Consider the following 12065-nt stretch of genomic DNA (forward strand, 5'->3'; position numbering starts at 1 on the left):
ATTACAGAAAGATTTCAGATACTAAACTGACCTGAATCATATGATGTGGTTTTCGTCATCATCAAATCTCAACTTAGGTGAACACCTATGAATGTGTTCTGGAAGAATCGATCGAGTTTCAGAAACTTGTTGAATCCAAGTTATGTGGCACTGATGAAGCTGTGGCAGCTTTTGGTGGCTCCACACCTTACTGCACTGCACTATGTTGTTTTTTATGGACCCTTGATTTGTAACCAATCTGTGTATTAACACCAGATTTCCAGTTGGACCACCTAGTGATTCATCCCAACTCTCTCAACAACCACTTTGTCTCTCGCTGACTCGCTGCTCTGTCAAACAAAGTCACAGGAGACAGCGGCTCTACAGGAGGACGGAGGGGCCATGAGGTGACAATATGGAGACGAGGCTGGTGTCCTGTTCCTAAAAGGGAAACAAGGGGCTGCAGCGCTGAAGAAGGAGGCGATGGCTGCATCATCTTATCTAGTGATCTGGCACTGCAGCAGCAGTGGAAACATGTTGTTCAGGAGGAGGAGGAGGGCAATATCCTGTCCTCTCTGTTTCACATCCCTATCCCCCCCTTCCCGCCACATCTGTGCTTCCCCTCTCCTCCCCAGCGTAAATCACTGAATGTAAAGATGTGACAAGCACCTGGTGTCACTCTGACTGACAGTGCCCAGCTAAACACAGTATGCCTGCCTGATGACAGTAACACACACACACACACAGTAAATATCTGAACACTCCTTTCCAATCACTACAATCTGCTCTCATGTTCTTGATCACTGGCAGAGACTGCACCAATCAAATGTCACCACTGGACAAGGCTTAGTACAAATTTATGATTTTGATGCAATCTGCGCGCACACACACACACACACACAGACACACACACTCACACACTTGCAGCATGAACGAACCAGCAGCACAGACACACAGGAGACAGAGGGGGAGAGAAACGCCCTGCCTTGTTCCATGTCGAAACCCCAGCCCTGTGGGTAGTCTACACACACACACACACACACACACACACCACCACCACCACCACGACCACCTTCACCATAAGCGTTTCTCTTCTGACCATGTAGAGGCCACATTTGGACAACAGCACTGATTTCTGAGCAGGGTTATTTTTTTCCCCCTGTCTTTGTTGGCCATCTGCGTGCCGAGTTAAAGACGAGCAATCGAACACGTTGATCGTGATGTTCCAGATAAGAGTATTGATGTATTATTGATCCGCCACGTCCGCACAGTGACAATTAACCTTCATAAATGAATAGTGAAATACAAAGGCGAGCGTGTATACACCCTTTACGCCTGATGTGAGAGGAGAGGTGAGGGTACAGGGGGGGGGGGGGAGACAACATGCATTCAGTCAAGTCGAGGGGAAGCACACTGTGTAGTAAGACGGGTTCATCCTGTGGATTTAGCTGCAGTAGATTGATCCAACATTTAACACGGAAGAGGCTTTTAAATCCAAAAAAAAGTTTTACCTTTAACTTGAGTTTCATATTCGGCCACTATCTCCTTGTCCTTTCGGAATTTCGCCGGAGACGTCATGGCTGAGTTTGGTAGATCAAACCACTCGCCCTCGTTGCGAAGTCAATTTGGTCTCAATCAATGAACTCGATCTCTCAGTCGTGGGGGAAGAGGAGGGACACGCCAACTCTGGAAGAAGAGGTCGCGAGAAAGAAGACGAAGAAGAAGAAGAGGGAAAAGAAGAAGAAGTGATCGGGTCCAGATGAGAGGTCGCAGCTCCTCAGTGAGCCCGCGGATCGGTATTGTCTCCCCCTGCCTCTGCTCTGCTTACTCCGGGCGCATTGTGAGTTTGGCGCTGCTGCTGCTGCTGAATGTTCCCATCGGCTGCTGCTGCTGCTGCTGCTGCTGCTGCCTGCCGCGCCTCACCGCCTCCTCAAAACCGGTTATGGTGCAAACAACTCCAAGTGGAGGCAGATGCATTCCCCCCTCAAACACAACCAGCGATCGCCTGCAAGTCAGAACTACCACGCGTTGTTCGTTGAAATGCACCCATGTGGGTCTAAATGTGCCTCGGACGGGTGTGCGTCTCGCAGCTGCCTGCCTGTCCAAACTAAACTGCTCCCCCCCACCTCCTGGAGTGAGAGAGAGGAGGAACCGAGTGGAGATGGAGGGGTTGGCTGTTGGTCAGAGCCCCAGTGCGCAGGACAGGCCTGGATGCACACATGGAGGGGGACTACTGAGGGCACTAAACACATCAGCTGCAAACACGAGCTTTTAGCTGCGATGGACTTTTAACAGGTCTCCCTAAAAAGACAACCGGACACTTACAACTCATCCAAAATCCAGCTGCAAGAGTTTTAACGGTCCAGTGTGTAAGATGTAGGTGAAAGGGATCTATTGGCAGAAATTGAATATAAAACTAATCTTAGTGATGTTTTCACTAGTGTGTTTCATCTAAATTGTAAAAATGGTTGTTTTCTTTACCCTGGAATGGCCCCCTTTATATTTAAATACATTATATCTACATCGGGAGTGGGAGGCCTATGGAGGCCACCATGTTTTTACAGGAGTCCAAACTGGACAAACTAAACACCTTTTGAGTTTTTATGTCAACTGAAGGCTACCAGAGGTTCTCCTTCACGTTTGGAAGGGGAGGGTGAGGTGAGGGGTGTTCAGCTGCCACATGCAACTTCACCGCTAGATTCTACACATTGAACCTTTAATCAAATCTCAAAAGGCTGCCCACATCACCCCTGTTCGTACACTGGCTGTCAGTAGCACAACCACAGGGTTGATTTGAAGTTTTACTGCACATTTTCTAATCTCTTAATGGAGCTGCTCCCAAATCCATAACAAACATAATAGTCCAATATAACCCTGCCAGACCTCTGAGATACTGGGGAGTGTCCTGCTCGCGGTACCCACCTGGCTTTAACTAAACTATTTTACAGGGTAATACCATCATTTATCCTTTTTATTTCTTTCACCTCCTTAGATCTATTTACTTCTTTTATTCTACTCATTTTTGATGTATTTTCTCTTTCTTGCTAATTGTTTTAGATTCTGCCTTCTGTATTTACAAAGTATTCCTTCCTCTTAATTATCAAATATCATATTTTCCAACATGACAAACCCGCAGCTCCACTCCACAACAGCTCTACTTCCCACACCATGATTCGTGTAACGAACCTTGACTGACACAGCACACCACCAATCAGCTTTCAGAAAGTTTGAATGTGGGCGTATTTTTTCAATTTTGTAACCAATCACTTTCAGACCTTTTCAATGAACTCGTCCAATCGCGTCAGTTACTATGGAGTTGTATCCAATCAAAGTCAAGTCAGGGGTCTTTTAAAGATAGTTTCAGGAAGTGGGCGTACATACCAGGAAGTTGTAAACAAAGCTGACAGCGATTCAGTTGTTAGCTGCAGCTGAATGGTTCTCGAGCCTGTTGAGGAAAACAGGCGAGTTTATTCGCGGTTATCGTGCGTCTATCATTCATACAGCGGACCGGTTTGCTTTTTTACACATTTCCCTGTGTGTTTGTTCAACGAGCTAACGTCAGCCGCCTTCTGTTTCCTCGGTAGGGGAACGCGAACGTTAGCACAAGGACGTCGGAGCTAGCCCGTGAAGTTAACGTCTAATCGATCATTGTTATCGCACATCGAACGGACAGCGAGCCACGTCGGTGCCCGACTCTTCCTGTTGTTGTTGTTGTTTTCCCTGTGTATCGGCTGTGAGGGGCGGACAGAGCGAGAGAGCTCGTCCATTTTTTTAGCAGGACAACAATGTCGACGTCCAACGCTAATTTCAAAAACAAGTGTGTGACACAGGTGAACTGCGTCTTCTGCGACAGCCTGCTCTGTACGAGGGGCATGAAAGCGGTGCTGCTCGCAGACACGGAAGTGGAGCTTTTTTCAACCGACATCCCCCCCAATAGGTGAGTGCTAATGTGGTTAGCATCGCTGCTAACAAGGCTTTGTTTATGTCTGCAGCTGCTGCCAGGGCGAGCTGCGCTGGGTGAAGCTGCTAGACTCGGTGTTCTCATTCAAACGGTGGTTAGCAGGGTTTGTGTCATGTAGTGTTGTTTTTTTTAATCTTTCATTGCCATGTTTGTCTCTCATTACACGCACCCCCTCCCTCCCCCAAGAACTGTTGACTTTGTGGCCAGCTGCTACTCGACTGAAAGCTGCAAATGCAAACTGAGGGACATCGCCTGTCTGAAGTGGTATGTAGAGCTCTCTGTACTGTACATCCTGCAAGGTTTGCCTTAGGGAGACCATCTGCTGATGTGCTAAGTCAATAACAACCACACGTGTTTGCACAGCAAACAAGCAGGGGTGCACTGTAACACTGTGGTTGCTTTTACACTATACACCTGTGCACCTGCAACTAACTAGTACTTTCATTGTTTATTCAAGTGATCATTATCAAAGCGATAAATCTATTGGTCTAGAAAGTGGAGAAATCTTTATGTGTGCTTTTGTTTGCGGAACGGTCCAGAGATATGAAAGAATCTGGCGCCTGGCTTTAGTTCAGATATTAACCTGAAGCTTTGGTTTACATCGAGGCTCCTCTTTTGTTTTCCCAGGCCTTTGTTGTTGTATACAGGGCAACAAATATGTTGGATAATAGACACCCACTAGTGGAGTTAGCACTTTTTCACAAGTGCCCCCAGTAAAGTGCTGACACACATTTCCTCTTTATTCTCGCTCCCTCTCCCAGTGGTAATGTTGTGGGCTATCACGTTGTTGCCCCCTGTAAACCCTGCCTGCTCTCCTGTAACAACGGCCATTTCTGGATGTTCAACAGTGATGCCGTATCAACTCTCAACAGACTGGATGCAACAGGTCAGCACTAGCCCCCCCTTAGATAAAAACTGCAATTCCCGTCTGTTAAATTGTGTTTTTAAAAGCCACCTTTCGTTTTTTTTCCCCTCCACAGGCCTGAATCTGCTCCTGTGGGGAGACCTTCCCGAGCTGGATGACAGTGAGAATGAAGAATCAGAAACCCCATCAGAGGAGGAGTGCATTAGGTAGAGAGGGAAATGGACAATGTGAGAGACCAAGAGGGCCAACATTTTTAAATGGAGCTTCACGAGTGTACAAACCATGCTGAGATGAGACAGAAAAGGGAAGCCTCAAAGGGTCATTGATCACTGAATCACATAGGGCAGAACAAGTGCTGCCGTGCTCCTCTGTATGGGTTAAAATATGAACCCATGCTGCACCTCTGTCCTCATCCCAAACAACGATGTCACAGCAGGTGTTTTTCCTTTGCTGCTTTTGGAGAACACCTGCTTAGACAGTGACTTATCAGTGAATACGAAATTTTTGGCCCTATGTGATTGAGTGGCGAATTACCCTTTCACCTATGACCACGCCTTTTCCATCATTGGTCACTGTTAAAAAGCACAGACGCACACACCGTCACACTCACATTCTCTCTCGCTCTTGAATATTTGCGTGAGCTGTCGTAAAACAAGTGGCTGAACTAGACTGAAAATAACACACCTAGAGAACTTGAATCTGGTGTGTTCCTCTTTTCATTAGTCTCCACTGGGATCACGGTTTTGATCGGCTTCATGAGACTTTGGGGACTGTGGTATAAATCAATGGAACTTACTGTGCCAGTGAATGCAGTGCTTTTTCCCGTTGTTTACGTGAAGTCCACTTTTCTGATATGATGACCACAATTCCATTGCCTTCCTCTTAACGGCAGATCTACAGTAATCTGTACATTGAATATGCTGTGATAAGCATTTAATCCCATGAACGGTCGAGGCTCAAATTTTCTTTGTGTGGCTGGGTGCTGACCTGAGTTTTTGTGCTTTTTTAAATCTAAAAATGTATTGGGGGAAATAGCACAATTATTGAATGAAATGTGTATATATATATATATATATATATATATAAGATATGAGTTTATGGGCGTATTTAATTTAGGTCACCTTACAATCTGATATAGTATGAAAAGTTTTGATATGCCAGTATACTGTATACACCTGACAGCAGCAGTATGTGTTTAACACCCAGATGCATCTTGACAGTAGCGGCGTCCGATACTAACATATAGCTTATATGCATAATGTGTGCTTCCACAGCAGCCAAATTTAATGTCAAACTTTTGTGTTTTTTAGTTCAAATAAAGTAAAAAAACAAAGGTTGCTGGATAAACTAGAATGGTAATTAACTAAAAAATATTTGAATGCCACTCCACAGACCCTTTTTTATTTCACCACTATTTTATGTAGCAGCACAACTGTAGCATCTGAAGAGAAGAATAAAAAACACAACTCCAAAGAATCACAGAACATATCAATATTGAACCGTCAGACTAGCTGTCCCTGTTAGAAGATAGTTATGACATTTTAAAAACAGTATTTCACATTTATTTTCCTTTGTGTAGTTAAGTTAAAGTCAGTGCATTTGGCCACTAACCTTTAAACGCTCAGTATTCCATTGGCCTTACTGATGTCACTCAAAACGCTCCCTTTTTTGGCAGTGCCATCCTCGAGCTCTTGTTATTGTTTCACTGCCGTGCCCTGCTATAATACTACGATCCTGTCTTAAGGTAACAGTCGTTTCTGGGAGTGAATGATTTATGCCTGTATGGTTGGGAAACGTTGTTGAAGGAAGCAAACATAGAATGTCACTTCTTACATGAAGGAAAAGGATATAGGAAGTGGTTTCTTTTTTAAATCTATAATTATATTTATAGCTATAGCTTTTAGTTGCGGAAAAAAAACACAGAGTTTACGAAAACCATGTCCAGAATTTCTCGTCCTTCACATTTTCAAGTTCGAACTGACAGTGCTATACTTGCACACCAAATACTGTCTAATGTGGTAAACTGATAGGACACATTACATCAAATAGCTATTTATTAAGTCTGCAAACCAAATATCTGTAACCTCATTCAGCCTTTTTTGTTTACAGACTTTGTTTACAAATTATTTGTATTGTGCTGTAGTACGTATGTTTTTGTTTATGTATTTAATATTTCATTAGTGCCGTAGTACTTTGTTTTCTGTTTATAATATCGGACGTGTACAGTTTTACCTCAAGCGGGTATCACTTGCAAGCTTCCTCTGGCTAGGACAAATGTCAAATGATAATCAAAAGAATTATTTAAATGGCTGTTTCTGATGTGAATAACTTTGATTAACATGCCCTGCTGAAAATGTATATTTTGGAATTGCACTGAAACTGCATTGGTAGTTTGAAAACATGATTTGTTGTTTTGTATGCCTGTTAACTTAATAAACCCTTTTTTTTTTCAAAATATCTTAAATTCCAGGTAGTTCTGTTGTCATGTTTGTGGGGGTTTATCCCGGCTGATCATCCTCGACCCCTCAGTTATGTTATTTTGGACGAAATTGACATTACAGGGCCTATTCTGCACTACAGAAAGTCATGGAAACGTTCTCACAGATGACATTTGTTTCTTGATTTAATTTAGCCTCGTCACACACTCACACTTAACTACACACAAGATCCTGTTGTGTGAACTAGACAAAAATGTGTGTGAAAAATGTTCTGAACATTGCTGTCATGAAGTGGTATATTGTGCTTGGTTTTCCACATCCGACCCCGAGTTTTCTCTCAATTCACACGGCAGAGGGTTGATGATGAGCTTATCAAATAGCCCACTCAGTTTTAATTATAGCTGCGACTCATAAGTTGGTGTCAGGGGGCATCACAATTTGCATTTCCATGCTGCAAAAGGAAAAACAGACGATTCACAGGCGCAGCAGAAATTGAGATGCCTTTTCTAGGATGGATGCAACTGCTACCGTGTTGATTTTGAAGTATTACATGAAGGACTGAGGTATGATATAAACATTTAAAATGTAATAAATGTGTTTATGATTGTGTGAAACTCCAAGTCCTCCCACCAGCACTTTTATTTACAAAAATGTTATACAGCTCTGAAGAAAATCCAGAGATCACCCCAGACTTGTATTTGTATCTCACAGCAGCCATTTCACTCCAGTGTCTGTTGAATTTGGAATTTTGAAGAAATGTTTTCACAATTTTTTTTTACATATTACTGTAAATAGTAAAACCAAAGAAACTGATACTATTGCAGTGGTGTCTTATTTTTCTCCAGAGCATCATACTTTTATCTCATAAGTGGATGTATTGACTCCACACCTTATTATTTGGAATTTGTTATTTTTATTCATGGCTTAGGGTTATGTAGATATTTATTAACATATTAACATTTTAGCTGAATATTTCTGCGCCAATCCCAGATTTATACACAGGTTATGGATGTGTCTATTATTTTCAAGGTGCGGTTTCATGACTTGGATTTTCTCAGAAGGAGCTGTGAGTCATATATTACAGCTGCAAAGCACAGATTTTGTGGTGGTGAACCTGCACAGGTTCGACAAGGAAAATAAAACTGGTACAGTATTTTGGAAGGATCTGACTGAGGTTTAATCATTTGTTCTTGCGTGCCTCCCTCTGAAGAATTCTCTGCTGCTGTTGGGACATGTACGGGATAATTTATGTACAGATGGCAAGAAAAATCTGAAACAAATATTTGCAGCTTGCTCTGTTTTCACATGTTTCAAATTACAAACCATGCATACAAACAAAGTCAGTTACATGAGAGCATTTTTTTAAAACCATTTCACAAACTTTATCAGCCTGTTTTCAGTGCAACTCATCAGACTTCTCATCAGTGACAAAGATCAGGGTCCGGAAAAAAACAAGTGTGGATGTTTTTTCAGTTAAGATCCAGTTCTGCTTCAAACATGGGTTACTCCTGTAATGGGAACTTTATTCTGGAGATATTTTGTAGCCAAGAAGAGAAACACCCTTAACTGTCAATGCCCTCAAGCCACTGGTCAACAGGAGAAGACTTGTTGATCCAGGCAGGTACATGTATGTGTGTGTGTGTGTATCCCACAGTGCACGCCTGCCTCCCTCAGACAAATAAAGGATAAATTAAATCTAATATTCTGCGTCTTTGCCTCAGTAGCTGCCGAGCTGGTTAACAAGGTGGAGACTGAGTCTATAGAACAACGTGCTAACACACGTCCAGCAGATCTCGTCCTGTCAAACCTGTGTGTTACATGAATACACGATGCAGAGAAACATGATCTACTTGCAGCGTAGGGGTCAAATAAAGAATGAGATGTGTGGATGCATTACAACAGCTTCGTCTAAACATGAAACTTGAATCAAAGCATGTTCAATGTGGATGCTACATCATCAATGAGCTTATTGTAAGTCTTTTATATTGTATGAGTCAATGGACTTAATGAGATTAAATAGGATTTGGGACCTTTCTCACAGCTTTGTTTTTTTAATTACCCACCAAGGAGATTATTTTTCTTCAGTTTCTTTGTTTGTTTGCGGAATTATGCTAAAACTGCTCAAGTGATTCCCATGAAACTTGGTGGAAGGATACAGTATGGGTCAGGGAGGAACCCACATCTGCAGATCCAAATACAAATCTGGATCAAGTGAATTTAAAAGTGGTTTCATAAGGGGACTGTTGGGCCTTGGTGGAGGGATGTGCTAATTAGTATGATAAAATACTATGTAGTTTCATTCTTAATACTTCTAAGAACCTGATGAAACTAAAGCCTAAAGGGAGAATACTCTTTGACAAAATCCATTTTAAGGGCTATAGACCAAAAGGGTTGGCAACTACTGGTGCATCAAAGTAGGAATTTAAACCACTATGTATTTGTCTCCATTTGATTGACTTTGGTACCTGTTTTCAAGGCTGAAAACGGCCTGTTTGTGGTTTCTTTAATACAAGCAATGGCCTAAAAAGCATCCTAATCGAATCAAACTGATCATCAGGCCTGCTAATATCAAAGGTTGTCCTCTTTTCTTGAGTCGCAGGGATCGGCTTTGGGCTGAGAAGCACAGCAGGCAGACAGGTATGGAGATAACACGGCAGCTGTCTGAGTGAGCTGTGTGTAAGTGGTGGACAGGTGTGTGGAACATATAGCAGCTAAGTGGGCAGGTGCACATCTGTTGAATGTAAACAGCTGCCAGGCGAGTGGACACAGTGCGGATGAGGTGCACTCTGCTGTCGGTGGGCGCAGTCAACTCCACAGGGCCTCATCAGTTTGTGGTGACTGAAACTTAAACTCACAGATTTACATGAATAAAGCATTTACAGCCCCAATCACCATTATGTTCATTTCCGTTGATTTCTCAGAGAATAATTCATGAATCTTGATTTTTATTTTTTTTAAAGATATGTTTAGATGGCTGCTATTTATGAGTGTGTGCAGATCCAAGTAAAATTCCTGGTCTGGTGAATTTAAATGTGGTTTGATAAGGGGACTGCTGGGCCTTGGTGGAGGTATGTGCTCTCTGAGTGACGTTCTAGTTTGTCTAGCTGGTTTATTTCTCAGCAGAATTACACAAAAACTACTCCACACCGAACTTGGTGCAGGGATGAGGCCTGGGCCTGAAAAGAAACCATCAATTATAATGTGGATGCAGATCCAGAATTCCTTTGTCTTTCTTTAACAATGCAGCATTTTCATTCAAATCTTATGGAATAACGCACAGATCTTCAGATAAAAAATCAGGCACATTAAGTGGGCTGATATCTTTAAGGGTGTAAAATTTGGTGCAGATCCCAATAACATTCTTAATATTGTTGTGGGGGTTAGTCTTGGTTGTTGAAGCCTTTGTATTTGACATATTTTCTCTTGAGCAGATACAAAAAGTTAAGAGTAAAACATAAGTTATGTTGGTTTTAATATCCAGTGACTTATGACCAATCAGACTACTTCATGTTCTTTTATAATTCATTTAATCATGTGTAGGATTGTTCAGTTATGAAGGAGCTGTATTCTAATGGATGCCATGCTAGTTTTATCAAGCAAGCATGGAAAAAGATGTTTTTCATGGCAGCGTTGTCACTCATCAAGTAACACAGATGCAAATAATGATATTAATAAAGATTTATTGTCCGTGTATTAAGATAAGATTAGATCAAATAATTCTCTATTAGACGCACTATGGGGTAATGTACTGTGTATTCATGGTTATTCATTCCATGTGTGTTTTCCTGCCATGACAGGTAAAAGGGTCTGATGTGAGATGTTACTGCGTCTGGTTTAATTAAAACAAAGAGAACATATTGCTTAATCAAAAACATAAAATAAACATAAATTCATAAACTTTCTACTTAAAGAAAAAAACATTTCCTATTGTTCTTCATTGTCAAAATGATGCAAAGCCACCGATATGAGATGAACGTTTAAAGACTCTTGAGACTTAAGTAAAAACAGGTTTTGGAGAATAAAGACCAAACCATTTTGAAAGACTCCTCACAGGCTCAGCACATCAACCTCAAGTGTTTTCAATCCCGGCTGAGTAGATCTCTGTCCCTCCTCAGACTGAAGTCGGATGGATTTGTACTAGAGTCACATTAGACTCTGTTTACTTACAAGAAAGACGCGTCATTGGCAGGTTTAACAAAACTGCAGAGTGAGGAAGACATGGATGAAACATGTCCGATATCTGCTCAGATCTATGTGGTTGTAACTTGATTGTCAGTTAATGATCAGTCAAAGTCAGACCTACAGGTTGTGCAGCACAACACTGGAGTCCTGTAACAAGTACACTCCAATATCTCCAGATGCTCAGGTGGAAAATCTCAGAGAGAACACTCTGAAGCGCTCTGCTGGATGTGAAGGGTAATGACACACACGTGAAAGAACAGGAGAAACTACCCACTATTCTTAGTATTTTATTTTCAGCAATATAACATAAATAATGTGCAGCATTGCAGACGATTAACATGCTTATTATGATGTGACAAATATAGGGCTATATTTTAGACATAGATTAATTTGTCAGTCAATTTATTCTTTTCCAAATATGAATATTGTGAGTACAGACTGGGCTCTCATCAGATTATATTACAGGCGCTCTTGTATCGCTAACTATTATTTTGTTTTAATTGACTGGTGTGTAATGGATCTACATGAATCTGTTCCTCCTCAGAGATAAATCAAGGGACCAAACAGCTGATTTATGACACACGTGCAGCTTATGTAGCTTCCAATCCTTCCAATGATGATATGTGAGGGGAAAAATGAC

The 12065-nt window shown here is 41.8% G+C and overlaps 2 protein-coding genes across 3 annotated transcripts in view; one reads left to right on the forward strand and one right to left on the reverse strand.

Annotated features, from left to right (window-relative positions):
• The window catches only part of srgap2 (SLIT-ROBO Rho GTPase activating protein 2), a 54560-nt gene extending 52437 nt beyond the window's left edge, over positions 1 to 2123 (reverse strand). Inside the window, exon 1 of one of the 2 annotated variants that reach the window (XM_035151652.2) lies at positions 1491 to 2123. In XM_035151652.2, coding sequence (XP_035007543.1) covers positions 1491 to 1557 — 67 coding nt within the window. In that variant the 5' untranslated portion in view covers positions 1558 to 2123. The remainder of the gene's footprint in view (positions 1 to 1490) is intronic. The other variant, XM_035151653.2, reaches the window with a different exon arrangement.
• Positions 2124 to 3372: 1249 nt separating this feature from the next.
• On the forward strand, positions 3373 to 7260 carry fam72a (family with sequence similarity 72 member A). Its single transcript, XM_035153150.2, has 4 exons — positions 3373 to 3916; positions 4127 to 4204; positions 4702 to 4826; positions 4921 to 7260. The coding sequence occupies exons 1-4, from the start codon at positions 3765 to 3767 to the stop codon at positions 5013 to 5015; spliced, it is 450 nt and encodes a 149-aa protein (XP_035009041.1). The 5' UTR covers positions 3373 to 3764; the 3' UTR covers positions 5016 to 7260.
• Positions 7261 to 12065: the final 4805 nt, after the last annotated feature.

The sequence above is a fragment of the Hippoglossus stenolepis genome, chromosome 3 (assembly GCF_022539355.2).
Source record: "Hippoglossus stenolepis isolate QCI-W04-F060 chromosome 3, HSTE1.2, whole genome shotgun sequence".
NCBI classification, from domain to species: Eukaryota; Metazoa; Chordata; class Actinopteri; order Pleuronectiformes; family Pleuronectidae; genus Hippoglossus; species Hippoglossus stenolepis.